This window comes from Schistocerca americana, chromosome 1, assembly GCF_021461395.2.
Source record: "Schistocerca americana isolate TAMUIC-IGC-003095 chromosome 1, iqSchAmer2.1, whole genome shotgun sequence".
NCBI lineage: Eukaryota > Metazoa > Arthropoda > Insecta > Orthoptera > Acrididae > Schistocerca > Schistocerca americana.
Genome location: NC_060119.1, coordinates 298,819,976 through 298,847,854, shown reverse-complemented (window position 1 = coordinate 298,847,854; position 27,879 = coordinate 298,819,976). Strand labels below are relative to the sequence as shown.

Below are 27,879 nucleotides of genomic sequence, written 5' to 3'. Positions count from 1 at the left end.
AAGTGTACAAGGATGAGTGCATATTGATGCTGTATATCTACAGTCTGTTGACGTTGACTGCTATGTACAGTCTTACAATAGTAATACAGTATGGAAATAAATGTACTTTACCTGTAGTATAACATGTATCAATGTTGCTGGATCTCCTCCCCCTATAGGTGACATTCGTAACAGGCACAGAAACTGGCGCATCACAAAGGGGAGCAGAAAACAGAGCCTTCGTTCCCATGGAGACCAAGCAGTAAGTGCCTTCATATGAAATAAACAAAATTGCTTATAAACTGAATTTTCAACAAAACTATACATTGAAAATTTCTAGGGTTTACTTTATATATTTTAATGAAGATCATAATGTCATAGTCTTGCAGCTCTTGGGGTTTGATGCAGCTCTCCACTCTAATCTCCCTTGTGTGGCTTTGTCTCTGCGTAACTACTGCAACCTACTTCCATTTCAACCTGGTTATTGAATTCGTCCCTTGGGCTATCAAATTATTGGGTATCTACCTCAACACAAAACTGAACTGGAGACCATACACAGATAATCTACATAGCAAACTATTTCATGTGTTGTACCTAATCAGGAACTAAAAACCTGTGTTAGTGTGAAACAATTGCTCCTTGCCTATACACAGTAACTATGGATAATGAAGTGGGGTAACTGTATTGGAGCTAGAAGAGCTTTTCTTTGGTAAAAACGTATGTTCTGAGAGCCAACAATCCATGCAAAATGTATTTCATCAATAACAAAACAACGGCTATCCCAATTCTATACATATTTCACATGCTTATACTCACCCAATGACAACTGGGATAAACACGAGACAAGAACAAATGTTCACTTTTACAGAACTAGGAACAGGAACTCTTTGAATATTCCCTGGACTAGACTGACAAATATGTGAGGTGGCACAGTGGTTAGCACACTGGACTTCTAGTCGGGAGGATGATGGTTCAAACCCGTGTCTGGCCATGCAGATTTAGATTTTCTGTGATTACCTTAAATTCCTTCAGATAAACCCCAGGATGGTTCCTTTGAATGGGCCAGGCCATTTTCCTTCCCCATCCTTCCCTCTTACAAGCTTGTCCTTCATCTCTAATGACCTCGTTGTTGATGAGATGCTAAACACTAACCACCATCTCCCTCCTTTGGACTAACAACTCAAAAATACTTTCTGCATGCAGGTAGGTCTCTTTTTAACAAATTAACAAGGGGAATGAAGCAGTTAAATACTAATAAGTCCAGAAATATTATAGAATCCAGTCTGAGAGAAAAATATTTCTACACTGTTGATGAATTTGTCAATAGCAATGTAAGTAATCTACCAATTAATTATAAAATAATAGCTTTTATCCTTATCATTCTTAAGAGTGTGTGTAGAACAGCTTTGTATAAGTAGTGTAACTAAATTTAGCGTAGTGTGATTATAAAATTGTACAACTGCACATTGTGCAATACAATCTGTATTTTAAAACACCTGACATATATTTTTGTAATTATGGAGGGCACCTTATGCAGCTTGAGGGCTGTCTTATGGTTGAGTGAGTAAATGAATAAATGGATCTACAAGGCAAAGATAATATTGAAACATTATGAGTGTTATGTAATACTGCTGATTTCTGGGAACATTTTGTTAGATTGGTTGTAATCAAGTGAAACACATCCTATAAACTGCTATGGGAGTGTATTTTAAATATATATGAGATCAAACCTCCTATAGGTAGGCGGCAGACTTCACTTCATTGGTAGTCTAATGGCAAAATCCTGGCAAGTTTACAAAAGGAGACTGCTTAAAAATCACTTGTGCATTCCATCTCAGAATATTGCTCAAATGTGTTGGACCCATACCAAATAGGTCTAACAGAGGATAGCTGAATGTATATAAAGAAAGGAGCACAAATGATCATAGGTTTGTTTCAGTCATGGGAGAGTGTCATGGAACTGTCGGAAAACCTGAAATGCTAGAGTTTGGAGAAAGACATAAGTTATTCTGTGAAAGTCTGCTTACAAAATTTCAAGAGCCAGTGTTAAATGAAGAATCTAGAGATGTTTTGTAACCTGCAACATATCACTCCCATGTAAGATAAGCCTGTGGTAGGACTGGAATAGAAAGTGCTGTTGGGAGAATTGGGCAGGTCTTTCACCAGATCTTCCACAGGGATATAATCTCTGTGGCATAGGATTGGGTTTGAGAGTGGCATACGGATGGACTAAGGATGCACTAGGATGTAGTAGAGGTCAGAGTGTGGTGGAACACCAATTTAGGAGAGGTAGGAAAGATCTTGGTAAGGTGTCCCTAATGTAAGGGTTTGATTATAGATTATCAAAGCCCTGATGAAGGATGTGGTTCAGTTGTTCCGGTCCAGGGTGGTACTGGCTGCCGAAGGGGGTGCTTCATAGCTGGTTCTTGAGGGCAGTGGGAGGATTGCAAATGTGTGAGGACTTGGCATGGGCAATCTATTTCCAGACTAGGTGTGGGGATATTGCCTGTCTGTGTGCCACAACCAAACTGTGGTCAAGAGCAAAGTGGACCACCCTGTGGTACAACATGCAGGTGAACATAACATGCTTGTTTTCAATGGCTGCTTCACAGACTGGGCCATCTGGATACTCCTCTCTACCATCAGCTTTTCTGAATTTGTGTTATCACACATACCAGTCTATTTCCCTTCTCTGCTCCTCTCCTTTCCTCCCCCCCCAACACACACACCTCTCAACAGCCTCCCACTCCAATGCTGCACCTGGCAGTCTGGTGTCCTAATGCCATTTAAATCCTGCATGCTCCGACAGACAGCATTCTTCTCTCCATTTATCTGTGGACTGCTAACCCTTCCCTTTCCTTACCCTACTCTGGATTCCTGCTTTTGTTCAACATGACATTTGCATTCTGGCTAGAGTGGCCAGCAAAATCGGTCATGTGTGCATGAGGTGTGCTTGCTTGTGTGAATATGTGTGTGTGTGTGTGTGTGTGTGTGTGTGTGTGTGTGTGTTTTCTTTTCTGAAGAAGACTTTCACTGAAATATTAATGTGTAACTGTCTTTTTGTTGTGTGTGTCCGTATCTCAACATGTCATCTTTACAGTGAGATGGAATCTAACCTTTTCATAATATGTTGAAAAATGGGTCAAATGCCTCTGAGCACTATGGGACTTAACATCTGAGGTCATCAGTCCCCTAGAACTTAGAACTACTTAAACCTAACTAACCTAAGGACATCACACACATCCATGCCCGAGGCAGGATTCGAACCTGCGACCGTAGTGGTCACACGGTTCCATACTGAAGCGCGTAGAACCATAATATGTTGAACTATGTATTCTACCAAAAATATAGTACTTCTGATTTTATGGTTATTACATCTCGGATTGGGAAATAATGGAAACCAAGGACAGACAACCATTCACTAGCTTTCAACTAAGCTATTCTTTCAGTTTCCCAATTTAGCATATGCGCGTACACACACACACACACACACACACACACACACACACACACACACAGAGCTTCCTCACTGTCTCTCTTTCTCCATCTCCCTTCCAGCAATCTAATCAGTTTTCATTTCTGAATAATAGTAGAAACACTCTCTCCAACACAATTACAAATCTCCAGTATCACCCACATGGTAAAATGTTGATAGATGGTTCTAGTATCTTCCGCTGCGGAAGTCAAACACGCGCCAGAGCAAATGGACGTGGTCAGCCCATAGAGGGCTCCATCTCCGTGGTGGCTATTCTGCTCAGCGGCACTCGCACAGCGAGGGCGCCACCGCTACACCACGTGCAGACAGCGGCCAATAGCTGCTCCCTCTGGTTTTGTATATAGGACCCGCTCTGCCCTAGTCCAGCCAGTCTGGTACTCACTCTGGATTTCATTTCTATCTCGGCGATACTGCGTTCTGGTCATTGCTCGTTGTTGACATTTGCCTGGCTCTGGTTCTGAGTGGATTTACTGTTGGTGTTTGGTGTTGTGATTTCCACAAGCCTCCGTTGTTTATCTCTTCCTTGTTGTGTCAGTCATAGTCGGTCGTGGTCGGTTGTTGTCAGTTGTCGTTGGTGTGTCGTCTGACTCGTCCTGTGTTTACCCGGTGGTGCGTGCTCCACCGCCGGCAGCTTCCCCGCCTGGCGGCTCCGATCCGCAGCCTAAGGCGTTCCTGCAGTTGGTTTTGGTTACTACATTGGTGACGAGGTAAACAGAACATAGGAGTATGGAAGAGAAATTGCTCATCTCTTAGAGCAACAGCAGCAGCTCATGCAACATCAGCAGCAGCAGCAGCAGTTGGAGGTCTTACAGACGTCACTGCAGTTGCTCTTGGACAGGGTCAATAAGCGGGATTCCCTCCAACCTCTTCTCCCAGGTGCCCCGCTTTCAGACACGTTCCCATGTCCGCCGTCGTTCCCACCATTCAACAATGCAAAATTTCACGGCCTTTCAGGTGTCAGATGACTCTCTGCAGCAGTCGTTATTCTTGTCTTGGGCCTCACCGGACACATTTTTCTTGCTCCGCAAGTTGGCATTGTTGGCCGACCCCATGGCTCTCTCCTTTCACGAGATCTGTGTGTTGCTAACTAACTATTATTCCCAGCGATACCACGTGGTTGCGTCTCGCTTGGAATTCCATCAATACCACAAGCAGCCGGGTCAGTTCTACCCTTCCTGGGTGACAGATTTGCAAGGCCTCAGCCGCAAATGCAACTTCACGTGCACCAATCGGCAGTGCAAGGCGTCATATGCAGATTCGTTAATTCGGGATGTGGTCGTTCAACTGGCGCCCGATCCGGAGGTACGCACTGTGGCGTTGAAGTTGGACAACCCCTCATTGGAAGACATTCTGACATTCTGCGTATTGCCCATTCCTTCGAAATTGCTCAGGCGGTGAACAAATGTCTCATGGCACGGCCCCAGGTGGCAGCGGTCGAGTCCACTTCCCGATCCACTCCTTCCTGCCGTCGATGGGGTGCAGTCTCCAGAGGGCACCGCCGTCGAGATTCCTCACTGTCTGACGTCTCTATGGCGTCTGAACTGCCGGTCGCCCCTCGACGTCGGCCGCGTGGCCCCCTCCCGTCATGCCCCCAGTGCTTCTCGGCCCACATTTGAGCTGACTGTCCCCATTGCTGGAAGACCTGTTCGTTCTGTGAGAAAGAAGTCCACCTTCGATCAGTCTGTCGTAGCCGCTTGACCCGCCCCCATCCCGCCCCTGCAGGCCAACAGGAAGCCGTCCATGCTTTACACACAGTCACCCCTTAGACCGACACATTGGCTCAAAAGTTATTCCTCACCCTACGCATCTTTAACGAGGACGTCCGTTTCCAGGTCGATACGGGGGCCACAGTTTCTTCGGTCAATCTGACGACATATGCACGTCTCGGGTCTCCAGAATTGTCCCCACCCTCTCGGAGGTTGGTCACCTACGGCGACGGTTCCATCCCTCTGTTATGGCCTTCTACAAAAATGTTCCCCGGCCCCTTACCTTATTTGTGGTGGACCACCCATCGGCTTCGGACATTTTTGGACTAGATGCGTTTACATGGTTTGGCTTTTCCATTCAAGATGAAGTGCAGTTCATCTCAACTACAGTTCCATTTCAGGACCTAGACGATCTGTGCGCATCCTTTTCCTCCCTGTTTTCGGCAGACCTGGGCTGTGCTTCCGATTTCCAGGCACACATCACTTTACTGCCAAACGCACAGCCTCGCTTTTGTCAGGCTCAGCCTATTCCGGTGGCTTTGCGTGCGGCCGTCAAGCAGGAACTCGATCGGCTCCAGGCTGTGGGGGTTATTGAGCCAGTACAATCGAGTGCCTGGGCAACGCCCTTAGTGGTCATCAAGAAACCCAATGGATCACTTCGTCTTTGTGGGGATTTTCGGGCTACGGTCAACGCTCAGTCTTTGTTTGAAACTTATCCCATCCCTCGACAGGAAGACCTTCTCGCTAAACTGGGCCTATCACCAATTGCCATTGGATGAGGAATCGCAGGCCATCGTCGTCATCAACACGCCTTTCGGTCTCTATAAATACAAGTGTCTTCCATTTGGCATTTTCTCTGCCTCTGCAATTTTCCAGCGGTATCTCGAGCAACTTATGCAACCAATACCGGCTTGTGTCAATTACCTCGATGATATCTTAGTCACGGGGCGCACGCACCAGGAACATCTGGGCAACCTCAGTACCTTATTTCATGCCCTACAGGCTGGAGAAGTGCAGTTTTTTTCAACCGGCAGTGGAGTACTTAGGCCATTGGCTCAGTAAAGATGGCATTCGCCCTTCGGACCGCAATGTTGCAGCCATCGATGCCCTTCCACGTCCACAAAACTTATCTGAACTCCAGGTATTTTTGGGGAAAGTCAATTATTATTTAAAGTTCTTACCCCAAGCCGCCCATGTCGCGCATCCCCTAAATCGCCTGCGTCGCAAAGGGGTACCTTACACGTGGACTTCTGCCTGCGATCAGGCTTTCACCTGCCTGAAGACGATGCTGAAATCTGCCCCTTGCCGTACGCCTTTCTCTCCGGATTGTCCCTTGGTGGTGGTGGCCGATGCCTCAGCGTACGGGATTGGGGCAGTCCTGGCGCACAGGAATGAGGATGGGTCAGAACAACCTGTGGCATATGCATCCAAGACATTAACCCCTGCACAAAGGAATTACTCTCAGATCGAAAAGGAGGCTCTTGCCATTATTTTTGCAGTTCAGAAATTTCACATTTAGCTGTTTGGGGCGCAGTTTACCCTCCTCATGGATCACAAGCCCTTAGTGTCGCTTTTTGGGCCCCATTCGCACCTCACAGAATGGACGGCTCAGCGTCTTCAGCGTTGGGTGTTGTTCTTGCGTAATTACACTTACACCATCCGCTATAAGCCCACCAGTCAACACACTAATTCAGATGCCTTGTCACGTCTCCCAGCAGGACCTGATCCGGAGTTCGACCAGCAGGAAGTCCTGTGCTTCCACATCGACTCTGCCCGCCATGAGACTCTCGATGGATTTCCTCTGATGGCTACGCAAATCGCCGTTTCCATGTGCAGGGACCCCATTCTGCGGCAAGTCCTCCGCTATGTGACCCATGGTTGGCCTCCCTACCTTACCCAACGTTTGAAAACTGACTTCAGCCCGTGGCATCACGTCTCACACAGACTTTCAGTGATGGAGGACATCCTCCTGTTGTCCATGGGCTCAGACGCCCATCAGGTGGTCATCCCTCCAGACTTACGCCATCGCGTCTTGCACTTATTACACCGCGGACACTGGGGGATGTCTCGCATGAAGGCGTTGGCTCAATGACATGTCTATTGGCCAGGGATCGATGGCGACATTGAGCACCTGGTCCGTGGTTGCACAGTGTGTGTGTGTCATCAGGCTAGTCCTCCACAATCTTTCGCGCCCTGGCCAACACCCAGCCAACCCTGGGACAGGATCCATCTCGATTTTGTAGGCCCCTTCTTAGGCTCCATGTGGCTCCTCATCATTGATGCCTATTCCAAATACCCATATGTGGTCTGCATGGCGTCCACCACCACTGACGCCACCCTCACTGCCTTAGCCCAGGTGTTGGCCATTGAAGGCCTTCCTCAGACATTGGTCATGGATAACAGGCCCCAATTCACGGCGTCATCGTTCCAGGCCTTCTGCTCCGCTAACGGTATCAAACACATTCGCTCTCCCCCCTTCCATCCTTCATCCAATGGCGTGGCAGAACGCCTGGTCCGCACTTTCAAACAGCAGCTGATGAAATCAGTGGAGCCGTCAGCCACCAGCTCGGCCCTCAACTTGTTTCTCAGCACCTACCGCACTACGCCGGTGGCCGGTCATCGTCCTGCCGAATTCCTTCATGGGCGACGACCTCGGACCCTCCTCCACCTGCTGACACCATCCCCTTCTGGGCCCCGCTCTAGCCCCTCCCAGTGCTACGCCCTGGGCATGGCTGTGTGGGCCCGCTCCTATGGCAGCACACCTGCATGGATGCCCGCTACAGTGACGGCGGCTCATGGGCGGCGAGTGACGACCCTACAGACACACAGAGGGCTCGAGCGTCGCCACCATAACCAACTCTGCCCTCGGGCCCCTGCCTTGATTCCTCCCCCACCGCCTTTCCTGCTTCCCGGTGCGGACACGTCCCTCGAGGTGGAGCCCTTCCCTTCAACCTCCATCTCCTCGCTGGCTCTGCAGACACCCCTTCCACCTCGCCGGGGTATAGAGACGACCTCTGATCCCCTGCCCTCTGGTGACACCTTGATGGATGCCGCAGACAGTCTGCCCTCCCCTCCCTCAGTGGTCCCTCTGGACGTTTCACAAACCATGCCCTCGTTCCACCCGCCTCGGCATTGTCCGGGGCATTTCCACCCCTATGCACCAATTTCAGGGGGGACGGATCTAGTACCTTCCGTCGCGGAAATCGAACACACGTCAGAACAAATGGACTTGGTCAGCCCATAGAGGGCTCCGCCTCCACGGTGGCTATTCCGTGCAGTGGCACTCACGCAGTATGCCACGTGCAGACAGCGGCCAATAGCCGCTCCCTCCAGTTTCATATATAGGGACCCGCTCTGCCCTAGTCCAGCCAGTCTGGTACTCGCTTTCGATTTAGTTTCTATCTCGGCGGTACTGCGTTCTGGTCGTTGCTCGTTGTTGACATTTCCCTGGCTCTGGTTCTGAGTGGATTTGCTGTTGGTGTTTGGTGTTGTGGTTTCCACAAGCCTCCGTTGTTTATCTCTTCCTTGTTGTGTCGGTCATAGTCGGTCGTGGTCGGTTGTTGTCAGTTGTCGTTGGTCTGTTGTCCGACTCGTCCTGTGTTTACCTGGTGGTGTGTGCTCCACCACCGGCAGCTTCCCTGCCTGGCGGCTCTGATCCGCAGCCCAAGGCGTTCCCGCAGTTGGTTTTGGTTACTACAATGGTTGCCAACACAGACACGTGTGTGCACGTGGGTGGGGGTGGGGGGGGGGGGGGGGCGTGTGCGCACATGCACACACGAGCGCTAGGAAAGGATTGTGGCATCTGGGAGGCAATTTGAAGTATTTGGCAAGGAAGGGAAAGGGTACAGTGGAAGCAGAAGAGGGCAAGACAGATGGCTCTCACGGAAGTGGTAAAATGATAAACACAAAACTGATGAAATGGAGTGTGAGAGAAAGAGATAGATAGATAATTAGAGAGAGAGAGGGGGGGGGGGGGGGGGAGGGAGGGGGGGAGGAACTATAGAAATGGGGAATAAAAGTTGAGACAGGAAAGGAGATGGTTAGGGTGAGGGATCTAGAATGAGTCAACTGAAGATGGGACAGCATAAGTTAAGGTCAGAGGGATTTTGAGAATTGAGAAAATGTTGAAGTGACAATTCTGACTTGTGCAATTCAAATGAGCTGGTCCTTGTGGACAGGATCCACTGAAGTCAATGGCACTGCCTCATGCAGTATTTTGTGCCACCATATGGTTGAGTTTGCAATTTGGTGGTTGCCATTTGCCTGGAGACAGCTAATTAAGCGTCACACAAGGCAGAATGCTGCACAGTAAACAAAGCACAGCTAGTATGTGATGTGGCTGCTTTCACATGTGACCTTATCTTTGTTTGAGTAGTAAATAAATGTGATTGAGCTGCAAAGAGAGGGGGTGAATATGTGAAATGGAGAGGTATTGTATCTGGGTAATCACTAAGGAAGCCAGGGGATTGGGAGTAGGAGTGACTTAGGGTTATGTTATCATTTGGATGTGAGACAGACTACTACTTTTTGAAGTTTTGGTAATATTTTAGGCAGAAGTTTACTCTACTCATGTCTCCTGATGTAGATGAGTTCCTCAGTGCAGAGAAACAGCTATCAGTTTTTGGGATGAGTACTAGCTGTCTAAAAGGGATGGGATCATATATGAAAGCTGAGCTGCAAATACTGTCCAGTGTTTATGTGGGTGTGAAACCTAAACAGCTACCAGTGTGAATGGCCACTGCCAGATCACAGCAAACTGTTAATGGAATACTTATGAGTGTTCAGCTGAGTTGTTGTTTCCATTTCATGACAATATTTTGACGTCTGACCAAGTTGTTTCCTCTAGGTGCTGCGAGTTGTGCTGTTATACATACTTGCTGCCTGGACTGAAACTAGTCTGTAAACTATCATTGGTTTCGTGCCAATATTTACAGCTGATTGTAAGTTCATCTTCAGATGCCCACTATGCCCTTTAATGCTCTGTGAAACATCCAGGAATGAAACAGCGAAGGGCAGAAAAGATAGTGATACTTTTAGTATCTTCCGTCATATACTATAAGGTGGATTAGCTGTTACATTTTGGTCATTTAAAATTTTACTCATGTACATAATACTTGTATAAATCACTGTCCTTTTCAAATACAAACTACAAGTATCTCATTTTGTGCAGATGAGTGACAATGCTGGAATACATTGTCTTCTCATAAATATAGAAATAATATGTAAGATTAGATCCTGGCTGTTGGTTGTTGACATCTCTGACATTAATCTACTTACTGAGAAGTCTAACACTGTCACATTTTAATCTGTCTGGAATTTGGTTTGGTTTTTATTGATCTCGGAAATAGTGCTGTGTGTTATTACACACAGACCTGGGTTAATTCATAAGAGAGCTATAGGCTGTTATACTTAAGTGCCATTAATACAAACAGTTTTGAATTATCCAACAAAATAAGACACATTATTAACAGTAAATTATTACTTTTAAAATATGACGTCTGTTCAAAAAATTCTGGAAAATTCGTAATTTTGCACCAATAGTGTGTTGGAGTGAAATGCGGTTGGCATCCCTGCCTGTGTTTAATGTGTAATGCTGGAAGTTTCATTGCTGTATGTCTGTCAGTTATTGTTCAGTGCTGTATCGAGTAGAACGTTGTGTGGCATAGTTTGTGAATACTGAGATGGCAGAGTTAGAGGAGCAGGGTGTCTGCATTAAATTTTGCATGAAACTCAAGAAATCCTTTACAGAGACACACCAAATTATGAAGGAAGCCTACAGTGATGAGTGCTTCAGCCACACTTGATGTTATGAATGTTTCACATGGTTTGAAAATGGCAGGAATTCCAACAAAACTGTGCATGCCAATTGAAGACTGACAGTACAAGAGATTTGAGAAGAAGGTAAAATGTCAGATGGATCATGTCAAGAAATCCTGACACAGCATCTTGGAATGCATCACGTTGCCTCCCAGATCGTTCCATGGCTCATGAGTCAAGACAAGAAAGATCTTCGCCTCGCATTCTGTGAATAGCTTTTGGATCATGCAAATGAGAACAAGATATTCTTTGAAAGAATCATAACTGTTGATGAGATGTGGGTCTATGGTTATGATGTTGAGACCAAGGTTCAGTCTTCACAATAGTGGGAGAAGGTTCTCCAAGACCAAAAAAGCTTGTCACATAAGGTCAAATTTCAAAGCCATGCAGATAGTTTTCTTTGACTTTGAAGGATTAGTTCATTATGAATTTGTGTCACAGGGATACACTGTTAATTGATGGTACTATTGTGTTGTGTTGCGACACCTGTGAAAAAACGTGAGAAGGAAACGACCTGAATGTGCTAAGACAATTCGTGGTTCTTGCATCACGATAATGCCCCTGCACATTCATCCCTGTTGTTGTGTGACTATTGGACAAAAAACGAAACCACTATGTTGCTTCATGCTCTGTACTCTCCAGCCTTGGCCCCTGCAGACTTATTTTTATTTCTAAAGTTGAAAGCTCCATTGAAACAATGAAGATCTGCAATGATATATGAGATAAAAGAAAATTCCAAGGAGATGCTTTGTGCAGTCCAGCAAGAGGCACACCAAGACTGCTTCTGGAAGTGGAAACAGCATTAGGAGTGGTGTATCAATTGTGGAGGAGAGTATTTTGAAGGTCACCATGCACAATAAGTAAAGGGTAAGCATAGAAAAAATTTGTGAACAGAGTTCCAAAATTTTTTGAACAGACCTTGCATGATATTTTTATGAAGCCATCAGACAAGGCAGGTAAATAATTACAACTTGACATTCTATTTGCAGACACTGAGTGAGACTTAATTATGTACCACACACGTGACTAAGAACCTTGTGTATTATAGAGACACTGTCTCATATTGAAAGTATTAGCATTGTCAAATGAATTTTTATTTTGATGGCTGTTCATGTATTAGCAGTAATGATAATCAGTTCACCAGGTCAAAGAAGATAGAAAAGGATATAGCAAGAAGTTAGAGAATAAGAAGAGATTGACAATCCATTCAATATTTTCAGAAATGTGTTGCCTAATTAATTTCCTTGCACTTCTTAATGTATGAACTTTGACATTTCTATATAATTAATATTTATTCTGTATTATTTGTGAGTCTCTCAACGGTACAAGAAATCCGGATAAATTTCAATGATTGACAAACATTTCTTGGTATCCTTTTTGCCATAAAGTTAGCAGATTAAACAATATTCGCTAGAAACTTTTCAAATTTTAATGGCTGCAGATATTTAACAAAGTTTCTTCTTCATTGTACATCTCCATATTATTATCTTCTTAAGAGGGAACAACAGTATGAAAATTGTGTTTGGAATTAAAATGTATTATATTTTGACATACCTTGTAGAGGCCCCATATGGAAAGAACACAGTAGAAACAAACTATGACATATCGACAGAGTCGTGGCAAACAATATGTGGATGCAGAAATAGCTGGAAGGGCACCTGAAACATATTCAGTGAAAATAGTTTAAGTTAGTTGTGATGAATACAGTATAATAAGTATGTAAATTACCTATTCATACTCTCGATTAATTAGAATACTTTAAGTTTCAGCACACATTTGTAACACATTTATGCTCATGATACACATACCAGCAGACTGATATACAGAGGGAGGGAAATTCAATTACTACAACAAGTAACAAATTTTAATTTTTTACATGATGACTACTGATCAGTGATTACATGAAATCATAAAACTCAAAAGAACACCAAAACAAAATATTAGCCATAACACATACAATGAAACATCATGTTGCATCATTCATCTCTAAATTATTGGAAGGAAGCCCTGTTTATCTCTAAGATTTTTCAGACCATGGAAGCCAGTTGAAAATAGAGCCTGTAGTGCAGTGCACATTTCTCTGTACAACAGTTGTGGAAGTAATAACCAAATGCAAATGGTTTTCTGTTGAGTGTTCAAAGAGTGAATTCTGTACTTCCTTTTGAATGAGTCCATGTTGTTAACTACAAATACTATATGTACATGGACGACAGAGAGAGAATTACAAAAATGATTTAACAATGGGCTACATAAGTTTGGGAACTGAAATCAACATTTGTATTGACTACTCTTTTTTTGGTTAAGAATAATTTTGGTTAATGCCTGGAGTAGTTTTAAAATATGATACCACCATTAAGTTTCTGTCCTAGTACCTGAATGTGATATTTCCAAGAAAGCTCTCTATTTACTTTGAGTCTTAAGAATCTTAAGTGTCCAGTTTCACATATTATTTGATTGTCCCATGTACGGTATCCTGCTACTAGGTCACGTGAGTGTGAGTGCGGCAAGAATAGTGTCAGTGTGAGTGTGTATGTAAATCGACTGCCAACTGTATTACGACTGGCTTGCCACTAGAGACCATATGTAAGAAGCATGCACACAGGACAGTCTCCACCATATCATTTAATGGTGACTCGCTCCTGTATACACACTGAGCAGTGCTGGCTCACTCTCACTGTGTTCTTTTAGTTTGTACTACTCATGTCAGTTGTTTTGTGTAGCACTTATCTTACATCTTCTGTATGACTCTTTTTGTCTTCTTGTGTGTGGAGAATGAGAGGCTTACTTCCATTATTGTTCAGAGGTTTACAAATAAAGTCATTTTGTGTTATTTGGATTGGTTTTGTGTATTACTTTGTTGCTAACTGATTGGTGATAACTTCAGAATTTTGTCAGGATTAGTCATTATAGATGCTGTGTTACCAGCCCTGATTGAACAGCTTACTTCTGCAGTGCCCACTTTGGTGGTGTCCATTAACAGACAGGGTAGTGCTCCACCAGTCTATCCAGCCTCTTTTCTCTGGTATGTTGATTCAGTAGAGGATTGGGAAACTTATGAAAAAAGTCAGACAGCACTTTTTGGGTTTTGGTGGTGACAGACTCCAATTTGTGCAAAGCCTTATTCCTCTCAAGGTTCCCACCTGAGGCATATCAATTATTGCATCAGCTTATGCCTTTACAAGAACTGGCAGCTCTTACTTTTGATCACATGTGCAGTTTATTGGCCAACTACCATCGCAACAGAATGCATTAAAGGAACAAGTTGAATTCTACTGGCGCCACAAGAAATCAAATCAGTCATACAGGGACCAGATACCTGAACTTCAAGGCCTAAGCTGTAAGTGTCAATTCATTACTGGTGTCCATGGTGATTCTTAAGCAGACTATGTTAAACCCCACTGACAGAATTTTTGCAAATAGCACAATTTTTTGAAGTTTCTCAGGCAGCAGGTGATAAAACTGAAGCATGGGGTGATGTGTCAGTAGTGTCGAAAGAAGTGCCCACTAGGACAACAAATAGCTTGCACGTGGAAGCAGGAGTGATGAGAGTAAACATAGGGTCCCAGCACTGAGCAGACCAAGGGTGGCCCAAGCAGCTGTGACTGCCACAGCACCAGTATCTGCATTCTCTGTTTACACCTTGTCCTTTCTGTTTTGTTCAGCACAGATGTTCGGTGTGCCCTAAGTGCTGGGCTACTCATGATACTCGCCAAAAGAAAGGCCGCAATGCCTCTGTGTGTCATTCACCAAAGGTTGCTCAGGATGTGGATGTGAATGTAAACTGTGTGACTTCAGTACTTGTGACATCTCCCAAGTTGTTTGTCGAGTTAAATGTATTTGCCAAGTGCTCCAGCTATAGGTCAATGCAGCTGCTGCAATGAAATTATTGAATGGTCAAACGTATGATAGTTTTGGCTCACCACTGTAGAGACTGGTCACACAGAAGCTGGTCAGTTATAACAAACAGAACATTGAACTTTTGGGACAATTTAGGCATCTGTCTCTTCCAGGTCAGTGGTTTGTTCCATTACATTTTTGGTGGTTGCTGATGCCAGTGTTGAGAACTTGTTTGAGATGGACGCATTTCTGACATTTGGATCTTCTATCACCAATGCATTTCACCTTGTTTCCAATCAGATATCATATTCTCAACTGAAAATACTGTGTGATGAGTTTTCAGACCTGTTTTTGGAAGGTATAGGGTATGCTATGAATTTTTCTGCTGATATTTCTTTGAAATCCATGGCTGAGCTTCATTTTTGTCATGTGCGTCCTATTCCCGTTGCCCTGAAAAATCAAATGAAAGCAGAATCAGACAGACTTCAATCTCTAGGGGTGGTGCAACCTGTTATGGCTAGTAAATGGGCATCTCTGCTGGTTTTAATTCAGAAGCTGTCACAGAAGGCTTGTCTCTGCTGTGACTTCAGCACTACTGTCAACACAAAGTCAATCCTGTATACTTAGCCTCTCCCTCACCAGGAGCAACTGTTGGCAAAAATATTTGGTGGCCAGTACTTTTCTAAAATTGATTTGTCTGAAGTGTATTTGCAGATTTCTTTGGACAAATAGTCTTGGTGAGTTCAGGTTTTGAATACTCCTTTTAGTCTCTATCAATATTTGTACCTTCCTTTTGGTGTGGATATTGCGTCTGCTATTTTCCAGTGACTTTTAGAACAACTGACTCTGCCTGTCTTAAGTTGCATTCATTATCTGGATGATGTTGATATGGGTTCCTTTGAGGTTGATCACTTGAAAAGTTTGTCACACTTTGTTTTTTGTGTTACAGTCTGCAGGCTTACGGTGTAACCTCACAAAATCAGTTTTTTTAACCTTCTACTGGTTATTTGGGGTTCAAGGTCTCGTGGGATAGGGTTCGTGCTGTCAGATCACATCTCCACTGTTATGTCTATGCCTCTATCCACACCCATGAAGAAGCTTCAGACCTTCCTAGGAAAGATAGTCTACTACCATAAATTCCTGCCATGGGTGACCACATTGGCCCACATGTTGTATACCTTATTATGCAAGAATGCACATTTTTTCTGGAGCCTGGATTGCAATCATGCTTTTCAAATGATGAAATTCTAACTACTCTTAGCCAGTTGTTTAACTACATTCTCTCTGGACCAGCAGATGATTTGGTGACTGTTGCCTCACAGTATGGCCTCAGCACAGTCCTAGTGTACTGAAATGCTGACAGCTCTGAACAACCTGTTGCTTTCACCTCTAAATCTCTCACTCCAGCCCAGCAGCATTGCTCTCAGCTGGAAAATAGGCTCTTGCCAGAGTCTTTTCTGTATGGCTCCAAGTTTCACCTTACTATTGACCATAAACCCTTGGTTTCCATCTTAACCCTTACAATTCCTTGCCTGACAAGGCAGGGCACTGCCCACAGTGCTTTGCCACTGTTCTTGTTTCTCTACAATTACGAAATCCATTTTTGAGCTATACCTAAACATGCTCCACCTTCCTATGGGTCGTTATCCAAACTTTGATCAGGAAGAATCACTTTGCTTCCATCTGGATACTGGAACACAGGCCACAGTGGAGGGTTTCCCAATTATGAGCTCAAGCATATCAGTTGCCGTTGCCGCCAACCCACTTCTCCACCAGCTGGTTCAGTTTGTTCAACAGGGTAGGCCAGATAAACCACTGGGTCGGGTTTTGGACCCCCTGCACAGCTGTTTTCCTTATGCTGTTTTTGACAGTGTTTTGCTGTTGTCCATGGAAGAACCCTCTCCCATAGTAGTCATTCCTGCTGTGTTATGGTGCAAGATTCTATACCTTCCCTACCTGGGCCATTGAGGAATTTTGCACACTAAGCTTTTAGCTGGGAGACATGTATTTTGGACAGGGATTGATGGCGAAATTTTCTGTTTTGTCACTGCTTGTGAGCAGTGTGCCCAAAAACAAGTGGCTCCCAGGGCATCTCTGTCTCCTTGGCCAGGTCCATTTCAGCCATGGGAAAGCATTCATGTAGAATTTGTGGGTCCCTTCTTGAATTGCTATTGGCTCTTGGTTGTGGATGCATTATCCCAGTTTCTTCAGATTCTCTGGATTGTGTTGATGCTGGCCGAGGTCACAATTCGTTTGCTTTTAAGACTTTTGTCTATTGAGGGGTTGCCTTATATGTTAGTTTACAATAATGAGCACCAGTTCATTTATCACACCTTGCAAATGTTTTGTTTCTGTCATGACATTCATCATGTTATGGCTCCACCATTTCACCCTCAGTCAAATGGCAAGGCGGAATGACAAGTGCATTGTGGATTCTTTGCCGGATGATGCCCTTCTCCACTTTTTGAGCAACTGTTGCTTCATGACCGTAAGTGAGCAGGGTCCAGGTGAGTTGCTTCATGGACAACAGCCACACATGCTCTTCCACCATCTGTTGCCTGCAGTGCAACCACCGTGGTCAGGTTCGTGTAGCTGGGAGTGGGCGCAGCGATTTGGTCAGTGGCCTAAGTGGATATTGGCGGCCACTGTTGTCCACCACTGGGGATGCCATCTTTGTGAAATCCATATGGCTAATGGACTGGTCATTGGGCTGGTGGCATGCCTCTTTCACCAGTTGTGCCACCACTCACTGCCAGAAGCTAATGGGTTGTGGGTGTGGCTAAGGTCTCCCCTGCCCATCCACCACCCACCGTCTCAAGCCTGTTTTCATTTGCTGTGGAGGTGCCGCCATCTCACTGGTTGCTTCCTCCACATGCCATGGAGATCCAGCTTCTCAGCACTGGCACCGATCCATCTTTGGCCTAGGGTCCATTGCCACAGCCTGCTGTTCTGGTCAGGCTGCCTCCACCTGCACACTCGGCATTGTTGCCTCAGCTATCATTGCTAGTGGGTCCAGCCCTGTCTCCTCTGCACTGGGACCTGCCTGCTGCTCATGACGCAGAGATGGGAATGGCATCATCCTCCCTGAGGCTGTGATTAGATACTGTGTGGGCTCACTGCCCTTGGGCATGCCTGTGTATTCTCGTGTTCTGGCCCTACACTCCACTGTACACCCAACACATTGTCCTGTCCTCACTGTTGGTACCAGCTGCCACTGCTCTGGTGCCAATGGATGTGTCTCTTGTCAGGCCTCCACGATCTCCTCCATCACCTGGGCACCCTCTTCACATGAAGTAGAGGTGTGCTGTATCCTACTACAAGTATGTGCGAGTGTGAGTGTGCTGAGAGAGTGTTGCTGCCATGTGTACTTACATCAACCACCAACTGTTTCAGTGAAGGTTGGCCACAAGGGCCACCTATAGGAAGCAAACATGCACACGGCATGTTCTATGCTGTGCTGTCTATTGGCAACTCATGCCTATATATGCATGGAACAGCACTGTCTCACACTCACTATGTTCTTTTAGTTTGTACCACTCACATCAGTTGTTCTGTGTAACATTTTCGTTGCACCTTCTGTACGACTGTTTTCTCTGTTATGTGTGGAGTCATGAGACACTTCTTTCCTTTATTGTTCAGAAGTTTATGAATAAAGCTATATTTGGGTTACTTGGATCAGTTCCATCTATTACTTATTTACTACACCATGTTAATAATATTTTGCTCTTACAAGAGTTCCATGTCAGAAATTGTAGTCAATGAATTTGTTTGCAGTTAAGCAACAATATGTTCACTATAACACATGAAAAAATGTGGTAACGTGTAAATAGTGAAAAAAATCAACTTTTGATCATGAAAATCAGTATATATCTAAAAACAAAGATGATGTGACTTACCACATGAAAGTGCTGGTAGGTCGACAGACACACAAACAAACACAAACATACACACAAAATTCAGGCTTTCGCAACAAACTGTTGCCTCATCAGGAAAGATGGAAGGAGAGGGAAAGACGAAAGGATGTGGGTTTCAAGGGAGAGGGTAAGGAGTCATTCCAATCCCGGGAGCGGAAAGACTTACCTTAGGGGGAAAAAAGGACGGGTATACACTCGCACACACACACATATCCATCCACACATATACAGACACAAGCAGACACATTTGAAGACCAAATATGTCAAATATGTCTGCTTGTGTCTGTATATGTGTGGATGGATATGTGTGTGTGTGCGAGTGTATACCCGTCCTTTTTTCCCCCTAAGGTAAGTCTTTCCGCTCCCGGGATTGGAATGACTCCTTACCCTCTCCCTTAAAACCCACATCCTTTCGTCTTTCCCTCTCCTTCCCTCTTTCCTGATGAGGCAACAGTTTGTTGCGAAAGCCTGAATTTTGTGTGTATGTTTGTGTGTCTGTCAACCTGCCAGCACTTTCATTTGGTAAGTCACATCATCTTTGTATATATATAAAATAGAGGGAAACATTCCACGTAGGAAAAATATGTCTAAAAACAAAGATGATGTGACTTACCAACTGAAAGTGCTGGCAGGTCGACACACACACAAACAAACACAAACATACACACAAAATTCAGGCTTTCGCAACAAACTGTTGCCTCATCAGGAAAGAGGGAAGGAGAGGGAAAGACGAAAGGATGTGGGTTTTAAGGGAGAGGGTAAGGAGTCATTCCAATCCCGGGAGCGGAAAGACTTACCTTATGGGGAAAAAAGGACGGGTATACACTCGCACACACACACACACACACACACACACACACACATATCCATCCACACATATACAGACACAAGCAGACATATTTAAAGACAAAGAGTTTGGGCAGAGATGTCAGTCAAGGCAGAAGTGCAGAGGCAAAGATGTTGTTGAATGACAGGTGAGGTATGAGTGGCGGCAGCTTGAAATTAGCGGAGATTGAGGCCTGGTGGATAACGGGAAGAGAGGATATATTGAAGAGCAAGTTCCCATCTCCGGAGTTCGGACAGCTTGGTGTTAGTGGGAAGTATCCAGATAACTCGGACGGTGTAACACTGTGCCAAGATGTGCTGGCCGTGCACCAAGGCATGTTTAGCCACAGGGTGATCCTCATTACCAACAAACACTGTCTGCCTGTGTCCATTCATGCGAATAGACAGTTTGTTGCTGGTCATTCCCACATAGAATGTATCACAGTGTGGGAAGGTCAGTTGGTAAATCACGTGGGTGCTTTCACACGTGGCTCTGCCTTTGATCGTGTACACCTTCCGGGTTACAGGACTGGAGTAGGTGGTGGTGGGAGGGTGCATGGGACAGGTTTTACACCGGGGGCAGTTACAAGGATAGGAGCCAGAGGGTAGGGAAGGTGGTTTGTGGATTTCATAGGGATGAACTAACAGGTTACGAAGGTTAGGTGGATGCCGGAAAGACGCTCTTGGTGGAGTGGGGAGGATTTCATGAAGGATGGATCTCATTTCAGGGCAGGATTTGAGGGAGTCATATCCCTGCTGGAGAGCCACATTCAGAGTCTGGTCCAGTCCCGGAAAGTATCCTGTCACAAGTGGGGCACTTTTGTGGTTCTTCTGTGGGAGGTTCTGGATATTTGCTTCTGTACCAGGTCGGGAGGGTAGTTACGGGATGCGAAAGCTGTTGTCAGGTTGTTGGTGTAATGCTTCAGGGATTCCGGACTGGAGCAGATTCGTTTGCCACGAAGACCTAGGCTGTAGGAAAGGGACCGTTTGATGTGGAACGGGTGGCAGCTGTCATAATGGAGGTACTGTTGTTTGTTGGTGGGTTTGATGTGGACGGACGTGTGAAGCTGGCCATTGGACAGATGGAGGTCAACGTCAAGGAAAGTGGCATGGGATTTGGAGTAGGACCAGGTGAATCTGATGGAACCAAAGGAGTTGAGGTTGGAGAGGAAATTCTGGAGTTCTTCTTCACTGTGAGTTCAGATCATGAAGATTTCATCAATAAATCTGTACCAAACTTTGGGTTGGCAGGCCTGGGTAACCAAGAAGGCTTCCTGTAGGCGACCCATGAATAGGTTGGCGTACGAGGGGGCCATCCTGGTACCCATGGCAGTTCCCTTTAATTGTTGGTATGTCTGGCCTTCAAAAGTGAAGAAGTTGTGGGTCAGGATGAAGCTGGCTAAGGTAATGAGGAAAGAGGTTTTAGGTAGGATGGCAGGTGATCAGCGTGAAAGGAAATGCTCCATCGCAGCGAGGCCCTGGACGTGCAGAATATTTGTGTATAAGGAAGTGGCATCAATGGTTACAAGGATGGTTTCCGGGGGTAACAGATTGGGTAAGGATTCCAGGCATTTGAGAAAGTGGTTGGTGTCTTTGATGAAGGATGGGAGACTGCATGTAATGGTTTGAAGGTGTTGATCTACATAGGCAGAAATATGTTCTGTGGGGGCTTGGTAACCAGCTACAATGGGGCGGCCGGGATGATTGGGATTGTGAATTGTAAGAAGAAGGTAGAAGGTAGGGGTGCGGGGTGTCGGTGGGGTCAGGAGGTTGATGGAGTCAGGTGAAAGGTTTTGTAGGGTGCCTAAGGTTCTGAGGATTCCTTGAAGCTCCGCCTGGACATCGGGAATGGGATTACCTTGGCAAACTTTGTATGTGGTGTTGTCTGAAAGCTGACGCAGTCCCTCAGCCACATACTCCCGACGATCAAGTGCCACAGTCGTGGAACCCTTGTCCGCCGGTAGAATGACGATGGATCGGTCGGCCTTCAGATCACGGATAGCCTGGGCTTCAGCAGTGGTGATGTTGGGAGTAGGATGTAGGTTTTTTAAGAAGGATTGAGATGCAAGGCTGGAAGTCAGAAATTCCTGGAAGGTTTGGAGAGGGTGATTTTGAGGAAGAGGAGGTGGGTCCCGCTGTGACGGAGGACGGAACTGTTCCAGGCAGGGTTCAATTTGGATAGTGTCCTGGGGAGTTGGATCATTAGGAGTACGATTAGGATCATTTTTCTTCGTGGCAAAGTGATATTTCCAGCAGAGAGTACGAGAGTAGGACAGTAAATCTTTGACAAGAGCTGTTTGGTTGAATCTGGGAGTGGGGCTGAAGGTGAGGCCTTTGGATAGGACAGAGGTTTCGGATTGGGAGAGAGGTTTGGAGGAAAGGTTAACTATTGAATTAGGGTGTTGTGGTGCCAGATTGTGTTGCTTGGAATTTTGAGGTTTTGGAGGGAGTGGAGCTGGAAGTGGGAGACTGAGTAGGTGGGAGAGACTGGGTTTGCGTGCAATGAGAGGTGGTTGAGGTTTGCTGGTAAGGTTGTGAAGGGTGAGTGAGTTGCCTTTCCGGAGGTGGGAAACAAGGAGATTGGATAGTTTTTTGAGGTGAAGGGTGGCATGCTGCTCTAATTTGCGGTTGGCCTGTAGGAGGATGCTCTGAATAGCCGGTGTGGATGTGGGAGAGGAAAGATTGAGGACTTTTATTAAGGATAGGAGTTGACGGGTGTGTTCATTGGCTGAGTTGATGTGTAGGTGAAGGATTAGGTGGGTGAGGGCAATGGATTGTTCAGTTTGGAACTGGTATAGGGACTCATGGAAAGAAGGGTTGCAGCCAGAGATGGGAAGGCCTTTGGGGGTTATGCCAAATGTCAGACAAGCCTGAGAAAATAAAATATGGGAGCGTAATCTGGCTAGGGTGAAGGCATGTTTGCAGAGGGAATGTAAATAAAACTTAATGGGGTCGTGGTGGGCGTGTTGTGAGGGTGACATGGTATTAGAAGGTGGAAAGTGTGACATGAGGTTGAAATGAAAATGAAAGATAAAAATATATGGGGAGAGATAAAGGTGGACTAAAAAATAACTGGAGATCTGGTATGAAAAAAGGCGAAAAAGTGTTGGTTAAGTTGATCCTGTGGTGAACTTGGGTTGGTAGACAGCGATGTGCATGAAGGTTAGGTGGTTGTGTTACCGCTAAAACACGTTAAAGGACGGAGAAATTCGGGAAAATTTCGAAAAAACGTGTAAATGTATTAAAAGGAGTGGTGTTGTGGTGAAAGATTACGAAAATGCGGTTATCAATTGTAAATAATGACGTTAAAACCTGTGGGGAGCGGCTAAAAATGATCAGTGATGTGCGAAAAACGGAATTGGAAATAAAGTAAAAGTTATTAGAACTAGCCGAAATGGTTGTTTAATACGTGAAAGCAGCTGTTATTGAACTAGAAACGGTGGATTTTATAGCAGCGGTATCGTTGAAAGCGCAAAATAAAAATTTTTTTGGTTATGGTTTGGAAGTGGGTTACGTATTATAGAGTATATATAGGCGGGATAAAATTGTATTATGGTACAAAGGGGAAGGTGAATACAAAGTAAGACTACTGGTAAAAACAGAAATAGAAAATAAAGAGAAAGTAAGACGACAGGAAAGATTTCGAGATGCAACAGCGACAATAGCAAACGTAATTGTTGGGTTCAAATTAATGATATGTTTATAATAGAGGGAAACATTCCACGTAGGAAATATATATCTAAAAACAAAGATATTGTGACTTACCTACACATCAACTCAGCCAATGAACACACCCGTCAACTCCTATCCTTAATAAAAGTCCTCAATCTTTCCTCTCCCACATCCACACCGGCTATTCAGAGCATCCTCCTACAGGCCAACCGCAAATTAGAGCAGCATGCCACCCTTCACCTCAAAAAACTATCCAATCTCCTGGTTTCCCACCTCCGGAAAGGCAACTCACTCACCCTTCACAACCTTTCCAGCAAACCTCAACCACCTCTCATTGCACACAAACCCAGTCTCTCCCACCTACTCAGTCTCCCACTTCCAGCTCCACTCCCTCCAAAACCTCAAAATTCCAAGCAACACAATCTGGCACCACAACACCCTAATTCAGTAGTTAACCTTTCCTCCAAACCTCTCTCCCAATCCGAAACCTCTGTCCTATCCAAAGGCCTCACCTTCAGCCCCACTCCCAGATTCAACCAAACAGCCCTCATCAAAGATTTACTGTCCTACACCCGTACTCTCTGCTGGAAGTATCACTTTGCCACGAAGAAAAATGATCCTAATCCTACCCCTAATGATCCAACTCCCCAAGACACTATCCAAATTGAACTCTGCCTGGAACAGTTCCGTCCTCCGTCACAGCGGGACCCACCTCCTCTTCCTCAAAATCACCCTCTCCAAACCTTCCAGGAATTTCTGACTTCCAGCCTTGCCTCTCAATCATTCTTAAAAAACCTTAATCCTACTCCCAACATCACCACTGCTGAAGCCCAGGCTATCCGTGATCTGAAGGCTGACCGGTCCATCATCATTCTTCCGGCGGACAAGGGTTCCACGACCGTGGTACTTGATCGTCGGGAGTATGTGGCTGAGGGACTGCGTCAGCTTTCAGACAACACCACATACAAAGTTTGCCAAGGTAATCCCATTCCTGATGTCCAGGCGGAGCTTCAAGGAATCCTCAGAACCTTAGGCCCCCTACAAAACCTTTCACCTGACTCCATCAACCTCCTGACCCCACCGACACCCCGCACCCCTACTTTCTACCTTCTTCCTAAAATTCACAAACCCAATCATCCTGACCGCCACATTGTAGCTGGTTACCAAGCCCCCACAGAATGTATCTCTGCCTACGTAGATCAACACCTTCAACCCATTACATGCAGTCTCCCATCCTTCATCAAAGACACCAACCACTTTCTCGAACGCCTGGAATCCTTACCCAATCCGTCACCCCCAGAAACCATCCTTATAACCATTGATGCCACTTACTTATACACAAATATTCCGCACCTCTTGGGCCTTGCTGCGATGGAGCATTTCCTTTCACGCCGATCACCTGCCACCCTACCTAAAACCTCTTTCCTCATTACCTTAGCCAGCTTCATCCTGACCCACAACTTCTTTATTTTTGAAGGCCAGACATACCAACAATTAAAGGGAACAGCCATGGGTACCAGGATGGCCCCCTCGTACGCCAACCTATTCATGGGTCGCCTACAGGAAGCCTTCTTGGTTACCCAGGCCTGCCAACCCAAAGTTTGGTACAGATTGATTGATGACATCTTCATGATCTGGACTCACAGTGAAGAAGAACTCCAGAATTTCCTCTCCAACCTCAACTCCTTTGGTTCCATCAGATTCACCTGGTCCTACTCCAAATCCCATGCCACTTTCCTTGACGTTGACCTCCACCTGTCCAATGGCCAGCTTCACACGTCCATCCACATCAAACCCACCAACAAGCAGCAGTACCTCCATTACGACAGCTGCCACCCATTCCACATCAAACGGTCCCTTCCCTACAGCCTAGGTCTTCGTGGCAAACGGATCTGCTCCAGTCCGGAATCCCTGAAGCATTACACCAACAACCTGACAACACCTTTCGCATCCCGCAATTACCCTCCCGACCTGGTTCAGAAGCAAATAACCAGAGCCACTTCCTCATCCACTCAAACCCAGAACCTCCCACAGAAGAACCACAAAAGTGCCCCACTTGTGACAGGGTACTTTCCGGGACTGGATCAGATTCTGAATGTGGCTCTCCAGCAGGTATACGACTTCCTCAAATCCTGCCCAGAAATGAGATCCATCCTTCATGAAATCCTCCCCACTCCACCAAGAGTGTCTTTCCGCCGTCCACCTAACCTTCGTAAGCTCTTAGTTCATCCCTATGAAATCCCCAAACCACCTTCCCTACCCTCTGGCTCCTACCCTTGTAACCGCCCCCGGTGTAAAACCTGTCCCATGCGCCCTCCCACCACCACCTACTCCAGTCCTGTAACCCGGAAGGTGTACACGATCAAAGGCAGAGCCACGTGTGAAAGCACCCACGTGATCTACCAACTGACCTGCCTACACTGTGACGCATTCTATGTGGGAATGACCAGCAACAAACTGTCCATTCGCATGAATGGACACAGGCAGACAGTGTTTGTTGGTAATGAGGATCACCCTGTGGCTAAACATGCCTTGGTGCACGGCCAGCACATCTTGGCACAGTGTTACACCGTCAGGGTTATCTGGATACTTCCCACTAACACCAACCTATCCGAACTCCGGAGATGGGAACTTGCTCTTCAATATAACCTCTCTTCCCATTACCCACCAGGCCTCAATCTCCGCTAATTTCAAATTGCCGCCACTCATACCTCACCTGTCATTCAACAACATCTTTGTCTCTGCACTTCTGCCTCGACTGACATCTCTGCCCAAACTCTTTGTCTTTAAATATGTCTGCTTGTGTCTGTATATGTGTGGATGGATATGTGTGTGTGTGTGAGTGTATACCCGTCCTTTTTTCCCCCTAAGGTAAGTCTTTCCGCTCCTGGGATTGGAATGACTCCTTACCCTCTCCCTTAAAACCCACATCCTTTCGTCTTTCCCTCTCCTTCCGTCTTTCCTGATGATGCAACCGTTGGTTGTGAAAGCTAGAATTTTGTGTGTATGTTTGTGTTTGTTTGTGTGTCTATCGACCAGCCAGCGCTTTCGTTCGGTAAGTCACCTCATCTTTATTTTTATATGTAATTTTTCCCACGTGGAATGTATATATATATATATATATATATATAGTACGTCGATAGACACACAATCATACACACAAAATTCAAGATTTCGCAACAAACTGTTGCCTTATCAGAAAAGAGGGAAGGAGAGGTAAAGAGAAAAGGATGTGAGTTTTAAGGGAGAGGGTAAGGAGTCATTCCAATCCCGGGAGCGGAAATACTTACCTTAGGGGGAAAAAAGAACGGGTCTCCACTCGCACACACACACACACACACAATTCCATCCACACATATACAGACACAAGCAGACATACAGACATATTTAAAGATATATATATATATATATATATATATATATATATATATATATATATATGTGTGTGTGTGTGTGTGTGTGTGTGTGTGTGTGTGTGTGTGTGTGTGTGTGTGTATTCTGAGCAGTTTTAATAATTGATTATCATCATGGAATATTTTGATTGCTCTTGATATATTGCATTCACAATAACAGATAATATGAAATGAATATACACTCCTGGAAATGGAAAAAAGAACACATTGACACCGGTGTGTCAGACCCACCATACTTGCTCGGGACACTGCGAGAGGGCTGTACAAGCAATGATCACACGCACGGCACAGCGGACACACCAGGAACCGCGGTGTTGGCCGTCGAATGGCGCTAGCTGCGCAGCATTTGTGCACCGCCGCCGTCAGTGTCAGCCAGTTTGCCGTGGCATACGGAGCTCCATCGCAGTCTTTAACACTGGTAGCATGCCGCGACAGCGTGGACGCGAACCGTATGTGCAGTTGACGGACTTTGAGCGAGGGCGTATAGTGGGCATGCGGGAGGCCGGGTGGACGTACCGCCGAATTGCTCAACACGTGGGGCGTGAGGTCTCCACAGTACATCGATGTTGTCGCGAGTGGTCGGCGGAAGGTGCACGTGCCCGTCGACCTGGGACCGGACCGCAGCGACGCACGGATGCACGCCAAGACCGTAGGATCCTACGCAGTGCCGTAGGGGACCGCACCGCCACTTCCCAGCAAATTAGGGACACTGTTGCTCCTGGGGTATCGGCGAGGACCATTCGCAACCGTCTCCATGAAGCTGGGCTACGGTCCAGCACACCGTTAGGCCGTCTTCCGCTCACGCCCCAACATCGTGCAGCCCGCCTCCAGTGGTGTCGCGACAGGCGTGAATGGAGGGACGAATGGAGACGTGTCGTCTTCAGCGATGAGAGTCGCTTCTGCCTTGGTGCCAATGATGGTCGTATGCGTGTTTGGCGCCGTGCAGGTGAGCGCCACAATCAGGACTGCATACGACCGAGGCACACAGGGCCAACACCCGGCATCATGGTGTGGGGAGCGATCTCCTACACTGGCCGTACACCACTGGTGATCGTCGAGGGGACACTGAATAGTGCACGGTACATCCAAACCGTCATCGAACCCATCGTTCTACCATTCCTAGACCGGCAAGGGAACTTGCTGTTCCAACAGGACAATGCACGTCCGCATGTATCCCGTGCCACCCAACGTGCTCTAGAAGGTGTAAGTCAGCTACCCTG

The 27,879-nt window shown here is 45.9% G+C and overlaps 1 protein-coding gene across 2 annotated transcripts in view; it reads right to left on the bottom strand.

Annotated features, from left to right (window-relative positions):
* LOC124595276 (progestin and adipoQ receptor family member 4) overlaps nucleotides 1–27,879 on the bottom strand; it is a 194,963-nt gene that overhangs the window by 42,367 nt on the left and 124,717 nt on the right. The window contains exons 3-4 of one of the 2 annotated variants that reach the window (XM_047133955.1): nucleotides 12,553–12,656; nucleotides 112–249 (exon numbers count right to left, since the gene is read on the bottom strand). In XM_047133955.1, the coding sequence (XP_046989911.1) occupies nucleotides 112–249; nucleotides 12,553–12,656 (242 nt within the window). The remainder of the gene's footprint in view (nucleotides 1–111; nucleotides 250–12,552; nucleotides 12,657–27,879) is intronic. The other variant, XM_047133964.1, reaches the window with a different exon arrangement.